Raw genomic sequence first — 21,506 nt, 5'->3', positions numbered from 1 at the left:
AGTGAGAGCCCATGCATATCTAGGCACAGGCTCCAGGTTAGCAGAGACCCAGGGTGGAACACAAGCTGCTGAGGAGGGCTGCACACAAAGAGCCCTAGGGGGAAAAACAAGAGAGATGGCAAAGAGCTTTTGGCCAGGGTGCACACACTCAACTCAGTGTCTGTTCACTGGATCACCTAAATGCAAAATGGACTGTTCTGGATTGATTCACCTTTCCGAATTGATCCCATTTTGGCCCCGAGGGTGGGATATTCTAACGGGAAAAAATAGGAGGTAGAAAAGATTCACAGTAACAAAAAAAGGGGGGAAACTGAACTGTGTTTACAACAGGACAGGTCCCAGAACTGAAAAGAGTAAGAAAGGGCAAGGGGTACTGCGTGAGGGAGAGAATTTAAACAAATCATAGCAGCTGGGGAGAAAATTCTGCACAAAAACAAATGGAACAGATCAAGATTTCCAGAGGAGAAACAAAAGAAAGGAAGCTTTTTCATGGAGGTGAAACAATTACACAAAAAGCGTAGTCTTAAAAATTGTACTACATATCCATATTTTGAATATTGAGAAATGAACTAGACCTTACAGACAGAAATGGAATGTTGCACCCCCCCAAACAGCAGGATAAACATTCTTCTCAATTGCAGATGGATCACTCTCCAGGACAGAGCACATATTGGGTCACAAACATGTCTCAATAAATTTAAAAAGACTGAAATTATACAAAGTATCTTCTCAGACCATAATGGAATCAAGCTGAAAATCATTAAGAGAACTGGAAAATTCATAAATACATGGAAGTTCATCAACCCACTCATAAACAATCAGTGGGTCAAAGAAGAAATTATAAGGGAAATCAGTTAAGTATCTTGATACAAATGAAAATAAGAACAAAACATATGGGACACAGAAAAAGCAGTGCTGAGAAGAAAATTTATAGCCCGAATGCTTACATTAATAAAGAAGAGATAAAATCAAAGATCTGACTGCACACCTGGAGGAACTAGAAAAAGAACAGCAAATTAAACCTAAAATAAGCAGATGGAAAGGTAACAAGGATTAGAGCAGATACAAATGAAATAAAGAATTAAAAAAAAAACAATAGAGAGTATTAACAAAATCAAAAATTGCTTCTTTGAAAAGAGCAATAAAATTGACAAATCCTTAGCTAGGCTGGCAAAGAAAAAAAAGAGAGAAGACGCAAATAATTAAAATCAGAAATGAGAGGGGGATATCACTACTGACCCTACGGAAATAAAAAGGGCCAACAGATTTTCAACCAGGGGACACTCAATTGGGAAAGAACAATTTCTTCAACAAATGGTGGCCGGAAAACTGACGGATTCCTACTTTCCACCAAAAATTAACAAAATGGATCAAAGACCTAAAGATATGAGCCAGGACTATCAAATGCCTAGAAGAAAACAGAGAAAGCACCTTCAGGGCCTTGTGTTAAACAATGGTTCCTTGGGCTTTACACTCAAAGTATAAGCAACCAATGAAAAAATAGATCAATGTGACATCATCAAAATGAAAAACTTTAGTGGGTTCAAGGGTAGTTCAGTGGTAGAATTCTCACCTGCCATGTGGGAGACCTGGGATTCAATTTCCAGCCATGCACTTACCAAACAAACAAAAAAGCAAACAAATGAAAATCCAACAAACAAAAATTCAACAAACCATGCTGCAATAAGGGGATACTCACATGGAAAAAGAATGAAATATGACCCAGCCATACAGCATATAAAAAAAAATTTAAAACTTTTGTGACTTAAAGGAGTTTATTGTGAAAGCAAAATGACAACCTATGAAAGAATTCTAATATACAGAAACTATAAAGAAATCCTTCAACTCAAGAACAAAAAAGACTAACAACCCAATTAAAAATGGTCAAGGTGGGCCACGGCAGCTCAGCAGGCAGAGTTCTCACCTGCCATGCCAGGGTCCTGGGTTCAATTTCCAGTGCCTGCTCATGCAAAAATAAACAAACAAACAAACAAATGGTCAAAAAGCTTGAACAGAAATTTCTCCAAAGAAGATATATGGATAGCCAACAAGAATATGAAAAGATGGAAAGATGGTTGACATCACTGGCCATCAGGGAAATGTAAATCAAAACCACAATAAATCTGAGATTCAACTAAGATTTCATACACTATGATTACTTTCCAGAAACCTTCATTCCTAAGCCAGATAAGTTCTGAAACCCAGAGGGGCCAGCCTCTCCAGAACATCAACTAGTTCCATCTCCCTATTCTATATTATTGACAGCCTTTTCCAACATGAAAAAGCTAGACTGGGTATAGCCCAAATACTCCTAAAGATTGGGAGAAAGATCTAAGGAGAAAAAGGAGTTAGAGAAGATAGGATCTAACAAATGAGTATGATTTTTATCAATAAAAGTATTGATATTTCTTTTAGTCTCTAATGTCTTATAACAGCCAGAAGGAAAAACTTAAAATTGTGAAACTATAACCCATATCAAACTCTGAAATCTGTTCTATAACTAATTGTTGGGGCGTGCTTTGAAATTTATTGCTGTTTTGTATATATGTTTTCACAATAAAAATAAAAAAACCACAATGAGATACCATTTCACACTTACTAGAATGGCTACTACTTAAAAATATATATATAAGTGTTGGAGTGCATGTGGAGAAAAGGAACACTAGTTCACTGCAGGTGGTAATGTAAAATTGTGTAGCGATGTGGAAGACAGTTTGGCAGTTTTTCAGAATATTAAGTATAGAACTACCACATGACCCAGCAATCCTACTTCCAGGTAATACCAAAAACAATGGAAAGGACAGAGTCAGAATGAGTGGCATTATTCACAATTGCCAAAAGATGAAAGCAACTCAATTGGTCAATGGATAAACAAAATGTGGTACAGACACGGAATCGAAGATTATTCAGCTATAAAAAGGAATGAAAATCTGATACATACGCCAACATGGATGAACCTGGAAGATACCATGTTGAGTGAAATAAGCCAGACAGAAAAGGACAAATATTCTATGACAGCACTGATATGAGATAATTAGAGTAAGAAAATTCAAAGAGTCAAAATTTAGAATATAGGTTACTGGGGATGGGGAGTGGGTAGGGAGTAGGGAATTGAGGCTTAAAATGTAGAGTTTCTATTTGGGACGATGGACACATTTTGGTAAGGGATGGGGGTGACGGCAGCACAACACAGTGAACACAACTAAATGCACTGAATTAGATATCTGAATGTGGTAAAAAGGGGAGACGTTAGGTTGTGTATGTTACTAGAATAGTTAATAACAGTACAACTAAAAAATGTGCTCTCATCCACTGTAACAAACGCACCACACCGATGCAAGCTGTTATTAATAGGGTGGTGTATGGGAACCCTGTATTTTATACACAGTTCTGTAAACCCACAACATCTCCAAATTAAAAAATAATAAAGGAAAAAAGGGGCGCGGGTGGGGGGACTAGCAGACAAATTCTCTCTCTACCAGAAGGCACACAAAAATTCTTTTCCTGGCAGAAGGCACGTGTGGCTCTGGGCTGCTCTGTGGCGGAGTGGTGAGTTGGAGGGTCACCGGCCCTCTACATGTCAGAGCACACATTCCCAGACTCCCACTGCCCCTCAATGTATATATTAAACTACCTGACAAAATAGTTACCTTTTATTCTTTGACCAACCTCTAAAAAAGTCTTAACCTATTTTTAAAGCTGTATCTTTTTACATTTATCTCTTTGGCAATATCAAATACATTTTTTAAATAAACTTTTAAACTCATCACTAGTGCAAATCCAGACTGGATCCATTAAAGTATATCTTGTAGGACTGAACTGGGGGCTTGATTTGTCTACAGCTGGAGTGGTGATGCTCAAGGGCAGTTTGTGAAATGGCCTGAATAAAGGCAGTCACTCCCCTTCATACTTGAGCAACTATTATTTCTGACTTTTCTTTTAGTTGGAAGTCTGGTGTAACCTGATTATCTGGATAACTCAATCATCTGCATTATTTTTTCTTTCAAAAATAAAATAAAATGTTTCCAAATTCAAACTTCATTTTCTTAACTAAATGGCCAAGGGGTGGGGTCACAGGGAGAAATGCTGTTAGGCAACAAATCCCTGAACATGTCCTTTATCTTTTTCTTTATTATTACTATTAACAAGAACTATATGATGAATGTTAATACACTGGGTCCTGAACAACAACAACATAAATGTGACATTCTTTTTATTCTAATATCTTGTTAATCTAAGCATTCTAGGTTCTAGAGGTTTAGGATTTAGTGACCTCAAAAAGTAGAGCAAGAAGAAATAATTACTCAATCTAGAAGGATTGGAAAATGAAATCATTTTAGCAGAGCAATATTTTTAAGTGCACTTCTTACAGGAAACTATAACATTAAATATTATTTAATTTTCTGCAAAGCCAAGTAAGAAAAAGACTAAAGCCTGGGACTGTAAAACTTGACATCTGAAATAACTTCCAAATATTGGACTCTATTGTGTGAGAGCAAAAATTTTCAAGTGACAGTGAGGTTGGAAAACTCTTCCTTCCAATGAATGGGTAGTCTATGGAAACGCAGTGTAAAGAATAGACTTCCTTATGTCACGTGATCAGGTCTAAAGTCTCAAGTGAGAACATACAGCTGCATCAGAGTGAGAAACTCAGGAATTCTGAACTGATGGTGATTTAAATAAAAACCCACAAACACCGTCAATACTTTCTTTTTTTTTTTAAGAATTTGGTCTAGCATTCTAGCAATATGATAGAACAGGTGCTTATCTGAGTAGTAACAGAAGATTTGTTTGAGATAAATATTTCCCATCAGTTGTTACAGAGGGCTTTTTATAGCCATTTGTTCATCATACAAATCCAGGAATCCAAATTTTGTTGTTGACTTCTTTTGTAGGACTTGTGGAGTCTATGAAGACAGAGTCATGGCATCCTTTAGGCCCTTTCTGTAGAAGGTATACCTAAACAGATGTGCTTTGATGAACATCAGATGTACCCTCCCAGTGGTTAACACAGTTGCAGGCCAACTTGTACATAATGGGGTCCTGTGTATTTAATTAGAAATAGTAGGTTCTTCTGCATAATAGTGAAGTAAAAACGCTTAATGCACACAGCTTTAGAGCACACTGATAGCAAACCCATGTGACTGCATGGGGAGGGAAGAGCTGGAAAAGCCAAGTGATTCTGACTGAACCTTCAAGCTAAAATTTTCTTAATTTGATGTCCCCAAGCCTTGGCTTCTGCAAAGGTTTATGGCACTATTCTCGGCCCATAGCAATCACTTGCTAATGTTCACAACTGTCATTTATATGCGGAAGAAGGCTGCTTCACATCAGAGTGGAGACCAGCTATGTTCACCTCCCCAAAGAGAGTGATGGTAACGGCTTACCTTATCACTGTCCAGTGTGTTCTGAGATGTCCGCGAGGCAATTGAAATGGTATCTGGCTGGCTGCTGCCATCACCTTGGCTATCCAGGTCTTCTCCATCCCTGGAGATACAAAGAAACTTTCAATTGCTGACACTGCCCGAGTTTTTTTCCAAGGCTGGTAAAGGCCTTCTGTGATTCAAAGGAGAAATAATAATAGATTTGCTTAAAGAGTCACAAGTTCACTGCCTGGTTGCCTGCTGCCACCATCAATTAATGATGACAATCACTCTCTATGGCACACTGGCTTGTTGCTAGGCATTGTGTTAAGTGTCTCACATATATCATTCCATTTAATTTGCACAATAATGAAACAGAGCTGATAGGGTGACTTCACTTTATAAATAATGAAAGTATCCACAGCCTTTATGACTTGTCCATAGTCACAGATTGAGGAAGCCATCCTAGTGGCTCTTAGCAACTGGGTTGTATAGTTTCCAAAAGCACAGAAGATAAAACAACCCATGGTAAGCCCTTGTTGCAACTAACTTTTGTCAAATACACATGGAACATCCACAAGGAAAACTCCAGTGGAAAAGAATTTATAACCATTTGGGGAACATTACTGTGTGAGCCATGATACATATGTGTGTGCTGAATGACACTAGGGATGGAAGGGGAAACGATCAGGGATTTGCATGCAGCCTTTCACTTACGTTAAGCCAGTGGTGGTATTTGCCTTGACAAAGTAACTGCTTTACTAAGATTGACATTATACACAAACCATGTTTCAAAAAACATTTCTCAAAATATTTGGGGAAAAAAATGGTTTCTGAAAAAGTTAAGTTAATGCTACCCTTTCTCCTAATAAGTAAACTAATTCAAAGAAAGCCTGAAGCACTAACCTCCTTCCCTTCTGCCGTGTGGCAGGAGCTGTTTTGGGAATGTGAATTGGCTCCTTCAGGGCTCCTTTCAGATGAATAGTCCTTTCTTGGATTACTTCTCGAATGTGCTTTATCCAGTCCTGTTTGTTCTCTATACTGGAAGCCTTAAAAAGGTGTTAGAATCCATCAGGATACAGAACCTACAATTAATATACCCAGGTCTCTGCAGTCCTGGAGTTTCCTATTTTAAAGCTTACTTTTCAGCAGAAAAGCAACCATGCCCCGACCCTAACTTTAAATATTTTTTCATCAAAACAATTTTTATTTTAAAGCATGTTATTCCAGATCTAAGAATATATTAATAATCAATCATTCCCCAGCCCCAAGGCCTTTTAAGCGGCCCTGCATAGACACGAAAATACAGCAACCCCCAAAACAAAACTTCTTTTAGGCAATTTAGGCAGAGACTATGTAGTGGTCCGTGGCTTGCAGCCAGTCAGGAGGAACCTTCTACCCACACATCTTGCCACCCCATCCACTAGACATGTGTGAATAGGGGCTGCTGCCACTACCATTTCCCATGCGCCAGGCTAGGTACTCCCATGTGCTCTCTAGAGAGTAGGGGCCTCTGAATATCTTTAGTTCATAAATGCAGAACTGAGGTGTGTACACATTAAGACACCTGCCAAGGTCATGCTACCAGCAGGCAGAAAGACCCACTGGGATGCCGGAGCATACCTTCTCGTGTGCTGTCTTTAGCTACCATTAGTTTTACTGCCGGAGTAGAGAGGTTTGGAATTCACCTCCACCTCCCATGACAACTCTGGAGAACTGTTCTCCAAAAAGGACCCACAGGTGATAGTAAGTGTTGTTGAACCAACACGTTGGGACATAAGGTATGATTTTTCTCTCATGGTGCCTCAAAGGAGTGTTTATTTTGCTTTTCCACCTTCTTCATATTTTGGGACTTAGTAACATTTTAAAAATTTCCTTATGAAGAACATCAACCTTCTGCAATATAAGCCTAATTCCCTGCGAATGATTATAACAATTTTCCAAGGAATTACAGATGAGATCATAGAGTAGGGGAAGTTGATTATTTTCTCACTGTGTACTTTTTTTAAAAATAGAAAATCAAGGCTCCTGATGGGAAAGGAAATTAAAATTGATAACCTTTTTTCTAAATAAAATATTTTCACTGGAGGATGTATCTTTAAAGTGACAGAGGGGTAGTAATGGAGAAATAAATGAAGGATAAAACAAGCTCTCGCCCCTGCTCCCGGGTCGATACCAGCGTAGATCCAAGTCCTACATGTTCCCAGGTGGGATGCAGGTTCCTAGGGTCAGGGAGTTTGTGTGTGAAGCAAAAGTGCCTCAGGATGGAAAACTTTGACAACTGCAGATCTATTGGAATTTAAATGCTTGGTATAAATGATTGGGAGATAAAAGAAGAATCTGAGTTAGAACATTTGGCAGTCTGCAAACAATCAAGGAAATATTGTTAACATGGTTCAGAAATGAAAGAAATCTCATGATTTAAAGAGAGTGAACTGATAGTTACAGTTTTGGAAAGTAATTCTAACCATACAAAAATTAAACAAGGAAAAAAATTTCAGTTTTTCAGATATAGTAAGAAAGAATAACTTAGCTAAAATACTAAGGAAAGGTCCCACTTGGCTATGAGAAGGAAATAATTTATTTTATACTCCTAGGTGGTTTCAATCCATTTAAATAAAATCCTCCTTTTTGGACTACAAAAGTAAAAAAGACCAAATTTTGTTTTATAATTTATTAGACCATCACCACGACTAACATCACTACCCCCTCTATCACCATTACAGCTACTGTCTATACCATCAACACTGCTGCCATCTTTACCACCACCACCACCTCCACCACCACTACCCTCTCCACCATCACCATTACCACCACCACCACCACCTCTACTATCACCACTACTACCACCACCACCACCTCTACCACCACTACCACCTCCACCATCACCACCGCCTTCACATCACCAACACCTCCACCCCCATCACTATCACCACCACTACTTCCACCATCACCACCACCAGCATCACTACCACCACCACCACCACCACCACTACCTCTCCACCATCACCATTACCACCACCATCACCACCTCTACCACCACTACCACCTCCACCATCACCACTGCCTTCACATCACCAACACCTCCACCCCCATCACTATCACCACCACTACTTCCACCATCACCACCACCAGCATCACTACCACCACCACCACCACCTCCACCACCACTACCCTCTCCACCATCACCATTACCACCATCACCACCTCTACCACCACTACCACCTCCACCATCACCACTGCCTTCACATCACCAACACCTCCACCCCCATCACTATCACCACCACTACTTCCACCATCACCACCACCAGCATCACCACCACCACCACCACCACCACCACCACCACCACAATCAACATCATCATCGCCACCACCACCTCCACCATCACCTTCACCTACACCACCTCCATCACCATGACCACCACAAAGTAATTTCTGAAATTACTGAGGACATCATTTCCTTTAGTCTCTCCACGGTTGTCAGAAAAATCTTAATGAAAATTCCCTATAAAACTTTTCATCTGATATAGCCTGCAGGAAGACTGCTTCCTCAATTGTATGGTGAACATTTTATTTCATACTGGATAAAAGCAGTCCTTATTTCGCTAATATCTGGCACTCTTTCTTAGAAGCACCTTTTGGCATTTGCTACTGTAGCTAACATGGATAACTATGCTATACAAAGTGGGAATTTTAAGGTCTAAGGTATACATTATAAATTTTATACATTAGAAAAACTCAAGTCATCATTTGAACTGACATTTAGCTGCTGGTGCAAATGATATTTCACAGGGCTTTATGCCAATAGTAACAACAACATAGTGGGCTGGTAATCACATATTCATTGCAAAAAATCCTTCATTTTACATGTGAATAAACTTTAATAATGCAATGGCTCCCACAGTCAGCAGTCACAAAAGTATAGGCTCTAAAAGAGCAATATACAAATAATTCCGTTTCTGGAAATACCATAGAATGGCTAAAAGGTATGTAAGAGACAGAAGAGCTGACAATATGTAGAGTCCCATTAAACTTTTGGCTCATCTCCCAATATTCTATAAATCCCCAACCACATCTTCCCCCAAACATCCCAAAGCCGCTTACTGTCTTCCCAGACAGCTCAAAAAGACAGTTCCATCTGTATTTTCTCAAACATAGAAGAAGGGAAGTTCATCAATCATTCTTTACAGAATTCTATGCCATTTCTAGAAGAGGTTCATATAATCAAAATGGAGTTCAAATAAAATATTCAAAGATATTTTCCTCCCCTGAAGGTGATATACTGTGAAGCACCCCAAGTGTTTTTGAACACTGAATCATAACATTACCACACCGTGACACTGGTATCCATCCCCCTCTCTTCTCTGCCCCCAAAACTAGAAAGCCAAAGAGCCAGTCCCCAGAAAGACTTTTGGACTGCTCAGCCATGGCTCCCCATGAAAGACCTCACAAACTCATCAGGTGCCTGGTTTCCTTTAACACTTAAGGTCAAGTCTGAAGTGACAGTTGTTGGGCCTTGCTGGCCTCTGTACCTCAACTTCCTGGGTCTCTTACAGAATAACTAAATCCATCTAAAGCCAGAAGAATGAGAGAAATTAAAAAGATCTTTCTCCATTTTATTGTACTGTAGGCAAGTGAAAGTTTAGCTCAAATTATTTCATTTCCAGTAGAGCAAACTGAATTCATTCCACTACTCTTTCTGGGCTAGTCAACAATCCCAAAAGAACAAAGAAAATTATACGAAAACTATTATGTTTCAAAAACAAGGGAAAAAACCATGCACAGTTATGATAAACTTTTCCACAACACAGTCTTATGCTTCCAATGGACCTACCTTGAGGACAATTTTATTATCTGAAGTTGGCGTCCTCCCCACCCACAGTGCAAATTTGCAAGGATCTCCTTCCACATGTTCTGTAACTCCCAACTCAGAGGTCTGGTTAAAAAGACAATTGTATAATTAGGTCAGGGTAAAATTTTGGTGGGATACAGACAGAGACCAAGAAAACAGTTTTGGGTTACCTGTGTTCATGGCAGGTTATGACAGTATAGTTCATTTATACCCCCAAAGGTAATCCCTAGAACTAATTTTGGCTAATAGGAGGAAATTTCTTTCTTGGGCTACACATGATTGGTTTCATCTGTTCATTTTCTCTGCACTATCAATGCATGCTCAGAGCAAATATCTAGGGAAGGAACCCCAAAGATTTGAAAAATCTACTATTTAGAAAATCAAGATTTCACTATAAACAACAAAATGAGTCTTTCCTAGTTCTAAATGGGCTGCTGCCATGTCTTTTCCGTCTTTATGAAGTAGCTTCAGAGAAGGCAAAAGATGTTTATGCTTTAACAGCTCAGTTAGTTTAACTTAAGTATTTCACCAATAATGTTAAAGACTGAAGCGAATTCTTCCACATGGTATTGAGGCAGCTGTAATATGCTCAACATGGAAGAGTGTCAATGAAGGTCAAAATCTCCACCCCCTCCCCCAATCATATTAATGGCTTCTGCATTCTTCAGGAAAGGAAGTGATTCACAATCACCAGCTCCAGAGCTGGCCTCTGAGGGAATCTTCACATTGAAAAGATAAATTAAATGAAGATGGATCAGCTTCTAAAACAAACTAGCTTTGTCTCTGAGGACAGATTAAAAGCAGCTAGTGAAATCACGAGTCAGCAACATTGCCTTTTTTCTTTCCAGTTAGAATATGATCTAAAATGATGTAAGGCAAGCTGTGTTCCAGAAGACGATCTCAAACAGGATATAAGCCAAAGAAAGTAATATAAAAATCATTAGTTTGAATTTGTGAATTCCTGATTATTAAGATGATTTATACATACGTCATCGTACTTTATTACTTTGGGGATTTGATTAATACATGCATATCATAAAAATATATACTGCTTAAATTGTTCAAACTCTGAACATCTACCAATATTTATGTTATCTGCCATATCTCGTACAAAGAAGAAACTGAATTCTATTGCATTTTCTGTTCTTCTGTTGATGATGACTTTTTAAATTAGTTTTGTCCAATCCCACCCCTGCCTAACTCTGTCCAACAACTATGCATAGCTGATTCTTAGAGATATTATCCACTGAGGGAAGTAGAGTGGACATGGAAGTCTATACCAGCCTCAAACTTTTCTGAGAGTAGACCTATGATTTTATATAAAGAGGTCTGCAGGGTTTGTTACTAGTAAAAAAAAAAAAAAAAAGGTACTATGTATGTTTCTCTTATTAGAAAGTACAAATTAAATGAGAAATAAAATACATCACTCTATCTAACGCACAGTTAAGGGTGGTTCTCTCTAACTAGGTGGGAGTTATGAAGCTTAATACATTATTTCTCCTTAAACTTTATCTAAAGATTAGAGGAAAAAACCTCAACATTATTTTTAATAATAAGAAAAACCCTCATCATTATGAATCCACAGTGAGCCATCTGGTATGGCTGCTTGAGTATATGCTAGTGTTAATGAATGAAAAATTAATTACAGTGCTATAAGAACATAGTTCACTGTAGTCTGATATGATCAATTTATTTTCAAATCTAATTAAGGTACACAGGAGATAAATGATTTAAGTTCACTTAAAAAGTGTTTCCTTATATTGCAATTAGATTCTATGAAATTTAGAAAAAACAAATTTCCTAAATCTAGTGAAAGTGAAGAAGGCCCTCTAGTGGACTCTTGAATGTAAGAATTTCACAGAAGAAGGTGAAAACCTAACAGTTTTAGACTTTCACATCGTAGAATAGCTTGGGAGGCAACAAACAGTAATTTTCCTTTACCTACAAAAAGGGTATGATTGTGTTACATTTAAACTTATAATTTTGAACTCCTATACTTACAAACAATTTGCTTTTATAAAGGTACTTGCTTCTCCCACTGGAATCTTTCACTTCTTTACTAAATATTAAGGACATTTCAAAAAGGAAGAGATGCCGTTCTCTACCCTTTCGAATTAAGGTTTTGGGGTCCCACACTTGGAAGGATTCCTGCAGGATGAGCTCTCCCTGAGACTCGATATTTTCATCAAAACCTGTAACAGGAAGAAAAGTTGACATGATCAATTTAAAGGAAAAACAAGGCACAAGCAACCATCGGCATTTAAACATTTGCAAATGCCTATCATGTAAATCCCGGAGCATTTACATTTGTCTAGACCACATTTTAAAATGTGTCAAAGGCCTGGCTGACCCATCTATAAACACTTCTTAATCCATTCATTTTGGCCAACAGCATTCCTTTTATCCTATCATTCTCCCAAATACCCAGCCAGTTACCAAATCCTTCAATGAAGGATCAACACGATCTCACCCTGTTGTGTCCAGCTTGTTCTCGCCAACACCCTGCCCAGGCTCTTAGCTGCCCTGCCCTTTAGTGTTTCCCATCAAGGCCCCTGGCCCTAGTTTCTCCACCTCAGATTCATCCTACAAGGGACAATTCTTCCTAAAAACCACTTTGCTCATGCTTTCCTTTCTTCAAAAGAGTTCAATGATCCATCATAGTCTTATTCTTTAAGTTTCATCTTCTTAGGCTGGTATCCACACCATCTACAATCTGGTGTAACAACTGACTTGTCCTCACTCTTTTCTCCCAACATTCCTCCTTACAAACTCCGCTCTGTCCAGAGGGTGCCCTGACCTCTCCCAATCCGGAGATACGCTGTGGAAGTCCTAGCCATTCTTCAAGGCCTAGTTCTGGTCTCCCTTCCTGATGACCTCCCTGGGTACCAATCCTTGGTGAACCCTCCCTCCATGTAACTTCAACATTCTACATGTGAATCCATCACTCTGGCCACACTCTAATGCTTTCACTGCAGCTCACTTCTTCATGGAAGTGGCCTGTTTTATCACATGAACTCTCAGCTACTAGGGCTTAGCAAAGCAGGCACCTGGGGCAGAGCTGCTTGCTGTCTCCCCACAAACACTCTCCTGTTCTTCTCTAAGCCCTCTCTACAGATGCTCAAAATCAGTACTGGGTTTCCCAGTGTTGGGCACTGAATCATGTTCCCCTCATAAAGCATGTTCAGGTCCCAACCCTGGTCCTGTGGGTGTGAACGCATTTGTAAATAGGATCTTTGAAGATGCAATTGGCTGAGGTGTCCAAACTGAGTGAGGGTTGGTCTTAATTCAATAGGGCTGAAGTCCTTATAAGCAAAGGAAACTGGACATGGGAGAGAAGTCACAAGAGAAGTAAGAAGCTAGAACTCAGTGGAACATGGAAAAGCAAGGAGAAGATGCCACAGTGTGTGTTGCTATGAGATGGAAAAGTAATGGAATCCCAAAGATTGCCAGCCAGCCAGAAGATACCCAGATACTCAACCCTGGGAGGGAGCAAGCCTTTTAGCTACTGAAACTGTAAGCCAATAAATTCCTCTTGTTAAGCCAACCAACTGTATGGTGTTTGTTTTAGTAGCTGTGAATCTAAAACATCCAGCATCCTTTGTAATCAGGGGCAGCCTGACTGACATGAGGGTGGTGAGAGTGATGTGTGGGTCTCAATTCGCCCTTGCAGGTTCCTTCCCTCTCCTCTTTTCCCACTTCCTGTCAGATGAAACATTAATGAAGTCCTGAAATATCCTAGACCTAGCCAGTCAGGGACCATCCTAGACCTGGAAAGAAACTAGCTAGAACAGAGCCTCATCCTTGATGATGTCATAAAGAGCTATCAGACCAGCTCAGGATTTTACACAACAGAAAAGAAAATCCATCTTGCACTGCCTCTGATTTCTGGGTCTCTCTCACACACAGCAAGACCTATGCCCTGACTAAAACAATGCTCAATGTTATCAATGATGACACAGACTAGCAAAAGAATTTGAGGCAGGATCACTTGTTGTCAAAAGCTCTGTGTAACCTGATAATTAAGTTAAAGTCTGAAACAAAGAAGCAGTTTTCTCACCAGAAGCATTCACAGAAATTTTAACTGCTCTAATGATTGAACACAGTCATTTAATATTCTCTTTGCTATGGTTACATACCAAATTCAACTGCAGAGCAGGTACTTGGTACCTAGATTGTAAAATTTTGAAAACGCCTGTTGTTCAAGGGTCTGGGCAAGTGATGCAATGCATACAGAGTTGGGGAAGCAACAGCTCTTTTCAGGATTTTACAATCTTGGGACTCATTCTATCTATCTGTGCTGGTTTGAATCTGTTATGTGCCCCAGAAAAGACTACATTCTTGTGGGGGTAGGCCTATTGTGGGTGAGGGTATTTCAACTGAGAGGTGACCTAGTCCATTCAAGGTGGATCTTAATCCTTTATTGGATTAAAGAGAGCTCACAAAGAGAGCACTTAGACAGAAATACCCCAGAGAAATAAACAAGGACTCACAGAAGCCCAGAAACATTTTGGAGAGAAGGACCAGCAGATGTTACCATGAATCTTAGAGTAATAGTGATGCCAGCAGCCTGTCTTCAGTAAAAGTATCTTATTGATGCCTTAATTTGGACATTTTCATGGCTTTAGAGCTACAAATTTGTAAACTAATAAATCTCTACTGAAAAGGCCAACCATTTCTGGTATATTGCATTTAGCAGCTTTGGCAAACTGAAACATGATCCATTCCTCTAATGCAGAGACCAGGAACCCCAAGTTAAATGAAACCAAGTGCTACTAGCATTCATGTGGAAAGGCCATCTTCCAAGCAAGGGATTTCCCACATCCCTCACCATTTTACATGGTCCTTAAGAGAAATGATGAAACCAATTCTTTAAAAGAGATGACACTCACATCTGAACTCTTAACCAGTAACAGGGTACGGGAAACCCATTGACCAATAGTCCCAAGTGTAAATGGCAAGTGTGCCCGCCACGGAGGCCAGGGCCTGCTACCTTCCAGCATGCTGAGGTGCATGGCGTCATTGGCACGCTTCGGCACGCTGAGCATCACCTCAAGGCCATCTTTGATCTCCCCTTTTCCTTCTTCACAGCACGTGAGCAGCTCCTGTAGAAGACCAATACCTTGCAGCAGCCAAAGACTGAGAAATGCTCCATCAACAAGATCATTGCAGAAATGAAAGAGCCTATGAAAACTCATGCTTTTCAAGGTAAAACCAGATGGTCAACTGGGCAAGTATTCTTATGGGAAATGGATTCCTGCCTCCTTTCCCAATGGGTGGAAGTGTTTATCTTTCTCAAATCAGAATATGTATTTATATCAGAGTATACCAGATGCAGCCCTATTTTAAGGTAACAGTGGTATACATGTTAACTACTAAGGCTCAGAAATGATATAAAAATATTTAATTACCATAGTAAAGCATAATGTGCTATGGTTAAATGTGAAAGTCTGACTTTCAGACTTTGAGATCCCATGGCGCTTGCCCTGCAGGTTTTACATCTGTGTTCCAGTTTTTCCCTATGGAAATGACAATCTATATCCTGTGAATATCCTCCTTTGCATCTTGGCACCAGACAACTTGTTTTGAGATTCACAGGTCCACAGCAAGAGAAGTTTTTACATCTGTGTAAGGTGATGCTTGAAGTTGCCAAGTTGACAAGGGGTGGACATGTGTTAGTTAGATTCAGTTGTCAACTTGGCCAGGTGAGCATACCTAGTCTTGTTGCTGCAGACATAAGCCAGTGGTACGTGAACCTCATCTGTTGCCAATTACATCTGCAGTCAGCTAGGAGGCGTGTCTGCTGCAATGAGTGATGTTTGACTTAATTGGCTGGTGCTTAAATGAGAGATTGCAACGTAGCACTGCTAAGCAGCTCAGCATTCCTCATCTCAGCACTAGCAGCTCAGCCCAGGCCTTTGGAGATGCAGAAAGAAGTCACCCCGGGGAAAGTTGTTGGAACCCAGGGGCCTGGAGAGAAGACCAGCAGAGACCATCTTGTGCCCTTCCACGTAAGAAAGAACCTCGGTGGAAAGTTAGCTGCCTTTCCTCTGAAGAACCAACAAAATAAATCCCCTTTTATTAAAAGCCAATCCGTCTCTGGTTTGTTGCATTCCAGCAGCTAGCAAACTAGAACAGTCTGCCAGAGGCAAACCAGCACCACTATTCCTGCCATGTGGTCACGGTGTAATTGAGTATTTTGGTGCCCTCAGTGCAATGCGCCATCTAATCAAGAACTGTCAAAGCAATGGAGCAGGAATAGTAATGCTGATGGAGGATCTTCTTTGTGCAAGGATGTTTAGAAAAGCTTTAATGATTGAATTAAACCTCCCTGGGGAGATCTGTGTGTGTAAGTAACATTTTAGATGTACTTAGAGGAATATCCATTATTAAATTAATGATAGCAGGAACAACAAATTCAATTCTGGGAGTTTCAAGATACTCTGTGACCATGGTATTAATGATTATTATCAGCAAATAATGGTAACAACTTTTTTTTTCTGTCCTGGTATTCAACAAAAGAGGGGCAGGATATCGCAGTCAGCTTTGGTTTCAGACTGGAGGGTTTGGAGCAACTCATTTACCTAAAAAGCACTTTTGCTCATGAACAGATGGTATTTATATGTTATTCTGAGCAGCTTGGAAAAAGTGCATTAAAAATGCAATGTACTGACACTAACTTCATGGGAAGAAAAGTCATCTTGCTGGGGAGCTCAAAATAGCTTATTTCTGCTCTGTTGAAGAACCCGGGGGCAGGGTAAAGTCAGCTTTATAAATCAGGGCACCAGTTAAATAGTGACTGACCAGATGGGAAAGCACCTCAAAAGGGATCATTAACAGAACACATTAAAGTTAAAGCACTTCAATCTTGAGAACACCCAGAGGCAATCTGCCTCTGCAGAATTAGCAAAGGGAAAATTTGAATATAAACAACTTAGCCTCCTAACCTCATATCATGTTATAGCCAACTACCTATTTCTGCTTCGATGGTCATAAAAATCACTTAATAGGAATTTGACAGAGAAGTACAGGAGAGATTTTCCAATAGAAGAGTCCCATAATAGCATCAATTTCTCAGAAAGAATGTAGTCACCTGTTACTGTTTCTAGATTTTTCTTATTAAATAGCAGAGGAAAGTCACAGGCATTCACAATTCTCTTTGTTGTGTTTCTTATATATCTAGAAACTTGACATTCTAACCTCTTGTTGCAGTGTCCAGGACAGCATCTGGGACTCAAGACCCATGAAACATTGATCCTACATGAATGGATGCTGTCTGTATTCCAATGCTGAATAAAACTCACCAAAGGAACAATATGGTGACCATTGCCAGGCAGAACTTTTAAATTATTTTTATGTTATCAAGAAAATTATGTATCGATTATATTACTGTATTCTGTGAGATGATGTTTTCTGTACTATTCTATTATCAAGACTAATTGCGTTTATGTTTTTACAAGTTTGATTTTAATTAAAAAAAATAAAAGTAAGTTTGAGTTCAAACTGTGATTTGTATGGACTACATGCTCCAAAAGGTGTGTACAATAAATGGCTAGCAATAACAGCAAGGGTGGGGTTCACTGAGGATTAAGAGGAAAATCTGGGCTTCAGACAGATCTGGATTTAAGTCTGGCCCAGATAAAGGGGATCCAGTGACAACCCTGGACACGTTCCTTGGCCACTCAGAGGCTGGTTTCCACATCTGCAGACCAGTGTGCGGTGAGGTTAGCAGTGCAAAGATCACAGGATAGCACCTGGCCCATGGCCAGCAGGCCACAACTGGGAACAAACTAATGGTACTAAGATAACAAGGGTGGCAACTGTGCACTCACTTCTCACTTTTACAGGCTAGTGGCAGTCGCAGCGTAGGTACACGATCAAGAAAGATACTCTTACTTAACTGCTGCAATGAGAAATTAGGGCAACAAATGGCAATGAATTCAAAACCAAAATTAATTTGCTAGGTGTCATTTTAAAAATTCATGGCAATATACATAAATAGAAAAATGCCAGAATAGTAATGCATAATTCACAGAAGTTCACAGCCCAAAGATGCTTCATACATACTTTTAAAAGGAGCTGATACTTGGTTATTCGCTGAACAGGTTTGATAAGGTAGGAAGAGATGGAATTGGCCAATCCATGCCGCTGCTGTATCTCCTGTATTAAAATACATATCAATTTTTCAAACATCACTGGGTAAGTTGGTACGAATTAAAAACTTACATTTACTTAAATTGATTTAGATGAATATGCATATAGCACTATTTTTTTCTGTAAATATGAGGTGGAAATCACTACTAATTCTTTAAAACACTAATGAAAATACTAAATCTCACTCACTACCTTGAACATCAAAGCTGGCAGGTTTTACTTTGCATTACTGGCTTTCATGTGCAAAGATGTTGTGGTACAAGACTCCATTCGTTGTCCTCACCAGCCCACCTCATGAGCCAGCACCGGGGTCCACCCTCTCTCCTAACACCGCTACTCATTCTCCTGCTGCCTTAATATTCTAAGCGCAGACGACCCAGCACGGCAAAGCTTGCTTCCCACCACCATGCTCTCCCTCCAAGAGGCTTCCATCTCCTTCACTAACAAACTTATGTAACGTCAGTGTAGTTTTCTCTCCCATTTGCTCTCACTTTTCAGCCTACAGTTTCACATTAACCTACTTATATTTGCATTATCTTAACTCTTAGCAGTCTTCACAGAAATTGAAAAAAAAAAAAAGATTATCTTCTGATAGCCTATCTTCCAAATTAGGTGTAAACCCCACATCTGTGCTCTCAATCGTCTGCCCCTGGACTGAGCCCTCCGTGAGGAGCAGATCAGAGCATGGGCCACAGCGAGCTGGCTGACAGGGTCACCAAGGGGCTCGCTTCCCAAGAGTCAAGCAGATTAAACTAGAAACTTGACAATTATTCTGCCAGCTTCTGAAATCATAAATATAGTTTTAAAAGTTTCTTTTTTCAAGATATATATGTTTAAAATGCGGGATTTATGATTTAGTTATTATGATGCAAATACTTGTGATTTAATATGACACCTAAAGATTTTTTTTCATATCCAGTATAATACACAGGTAAAAATAAGTTCTGACAAATGTTAACACATTGTAATTGACTCCCAAATCACGAATATTTCCAACATCACAGGAAGTTCCCTCATGCCCTTTTCCAATCAATCCCCTCCCAGCCTCCCAGCCCCACTCCCAGAAGATAAGCCCTGTTTTGATTTCTAGCACCATAGATTAGTTTTGTATGTTTTAGGATTTCATATAAAAGGAATTATATGGACTGCATTAAAAAAAAAAGTCTAACTTCTTCCATGTAACAGTTTTAAACATGACCTACCATGTTGCATGTAATAATAGTTTCTTTTTTTTGCTGAGTACTATTTTATTTCATGAATACATCACAATACATTTGGAAGATAGTGTAATGTCTTTAACATCTTGTTTTTATAACATTTTCAGAAACTTAGCCATGAGATTTCTAAACACCCATGTCAGTGCTTCTGTTGACATCCTTACAGCCTAATTTTAGGGTTAGTTCTACTCAAATATAGCTATAAAATTACAGGGCTTTTCTAAAATACTTGACAAATGTTTAATTCTCCTTAAATAAGTTTCCTGTTTACTAAAAGGCTAATAGTTTATAAAAGAAAACTTTCTTGGGTCTAAAACTGCACTTTGGAATGGAGGTGGGCAGAGAGTTGGAGGTCAAAAGGAGGCTCTGCCTTGTTGGGCAGTGGTATATCTAATGACGAGCTTTATACTCTGCACTTCTGTAATTTCTAAGGTGTATGTAATAACTTTGCTGGCTGGCTGTTGGTATTCCTTACAATGAAGGGAAAGACCCTGTCTGGGTCAGACACTTTTACATGTTAAATACCTAGGAGAGGGCTCAGCAAGATACATGAGCACCTGAAAGATACTCAACAATGCCTGCTAGAGGAAGAAGGGTCCTCGGAGGCTTAAAAGACATCTTGGAGAATGGAGGGAATTCTAACAAAAGCCTCTTTAAAACAAAACAGCTGTACAAGTAATCATGTCATCTATGGAATCTCTAGTTAAACAGCATGATTTCCTTTACTCTTGAAGTATTCTGAGGGGCACAAGGGTTGTGAAATGGCTTTGATTCTAAACGGTAAATATGCTACATGCTTTCCCTGCTTAGGCCCTAAATCATTCTAGCTCTGGACATAGTCACAGCTTTGGGCTTCATCTAATGACAGACATGGTGTCATGTGAAATACAAAAAGAAAAGGCAGCACTGGCCTGGGAGCAGATTTCATGTCTACCAAGGCAGTTATGTGTAATTACTGGTCACGAGAATGACTACTAAAAAAGTGTCTGAAGAAAAAAATGTAAGGTAGGTAGGGCTTCTACAGGTAGGGCTTCATCTCAAAGGGAGAAACAAAAATTTACTTCAATTTCCAAGACTTTCCAAGAAAGCAGATTATAGCACTCATCTGCACAAGTGGAAAGACAGGTAATGAACCCAATGTTCTTTCGGCCTCATGCATCAAACTACTGTAACATTCAGAAGAACCTTACCCTTTCATCAAAACGTATTTGGCACATATTTGACTAATTTCTAGAAACCCAGAAAGCATTCTGCAACCTGTGTCATAAGACTCCATTCCTTTTTGTACTAAATAACAAGAAAGAAAATACACTATCTTTCAGATAAGCTTCAGCTAACATTTACTCCAATTAAAACAAAACTAAGGAATCTTCCGATTCGTCCTAGTTGTTATAGTGCTATTTGTAAAATTCTACTATCAAGCCACTTTAGGAAGTTAATAGCATCATGAAATTAAAATTGAAAAAATAAATAATTAAAAACTCAAAGATATTATTGTTCTATAGGGGAAAAGATTAATTTAACAGTTGATACCTTATATAAAAGACAATACAGGTAAAATGACTGCATATAAGTGCCGATCAGCAACATATATATACACACACAAACATGCACATATTAAAATCTGAGTTTCCTTTAAGATATATAGCTTTTGGTATTTGAAAAGGAACATTTTTAAAAAAACGGAAGAAAATATAAGAACATTGGCATAAATATGACAGATAAAAATGGAAATAGGTTTGTTGATGTGTCAGCTCCGCCGGGGGGCTGGGGAAGCCGTGACTGACCAAGCTGAGACTCCGCTGGGTTCCCCGTCGCATTCCCCGCCACGGCCCTCCCCCTCCCTGTCTGTTGGCACCAGCTATGGAGAAGGTGACTCCTGAGCCAGAGCTCCATCGGCCTCGCTAGGGTGTGGCCTGGGTC

At 39.4% G+C, this 21,506-nt stretch overlaps 1 protein-coding gene and 1 long non-coding RNA gene across 4 annotated transcripts in view; one reads left to right on the top strand and one right to left on the bottom strand.

Moving 5' to 3' along the window:
• TRIO (trio Rho guanine nucleotide exchange factor) overlaps positions 1 to 21,506 on the bottom strand; it is a 466,986-nt gene that overhangs the window by 94,889 nt on the left and 350,591 nt on the right. For all 3 annotated transcript variants that reach the window (XM_077116861.1, XM_077116863.1, XM_077116862.1), the window contains exons 28-33: positions 18,280 to 18,372; positions 15,206 to 15,317; positions 12,217 to 12,407; positions 10,198 to 10,299; positions 6,270 to 6,412; positions 5,388 to 5,487 (exon numbers count right to left, since the gene is read on the bottom strand). In XM_077116861.1, the coding sequence (XP_076972976.1) occupies positions 5,388 to 5,487; positions 6,270 to 6,412; positions 10,198 to 10,299; positions 12,217 to 12,407; positions 15,206 to 15,317; positions 18,280 to 18,372 (741 nt within the window). The remainder of the gene's footprint in view (positions 1 to 5,387; positions 5,488 to 6,269; positions 6,413 to 10,197; positions 10,300 to 12,216; positions 12,408 to 15,205; positions 15,318 to 18,279; positions 18,373 to 21,506) is intronic.
• On the top strand, positions 13,644 to 17,640 carry LOC143647169 (uncharacterized). The gene is made up of 3 exons (XR_013157891.1): positions 13,644 to 13,728; positions 15,304 to 15,420; positions 17,425 to 17,640. It is a non-coding gene; the product is annotated as an uncharacterized LOC143647169 (long non-coding RNA).

Source organism: Tamandua tetradactyla, chromosome 9 (assembly GCF_023851605.1).
Source record: "Tamandua tetradactyla isolate mTamTet1 chromosome 9, mTamTet1.pri, whole genome shotgun sequence".
Taxonomy (NCBI): Eukaryota; Metazoa; Chordata; class Mammalia; order Pilosa; family Myrmecophagidae; genus Tamandua; species Tamandua tetradactyla.
This window is presented reverse-complemented; position numbering and strand designations above follow the sequence as displayed.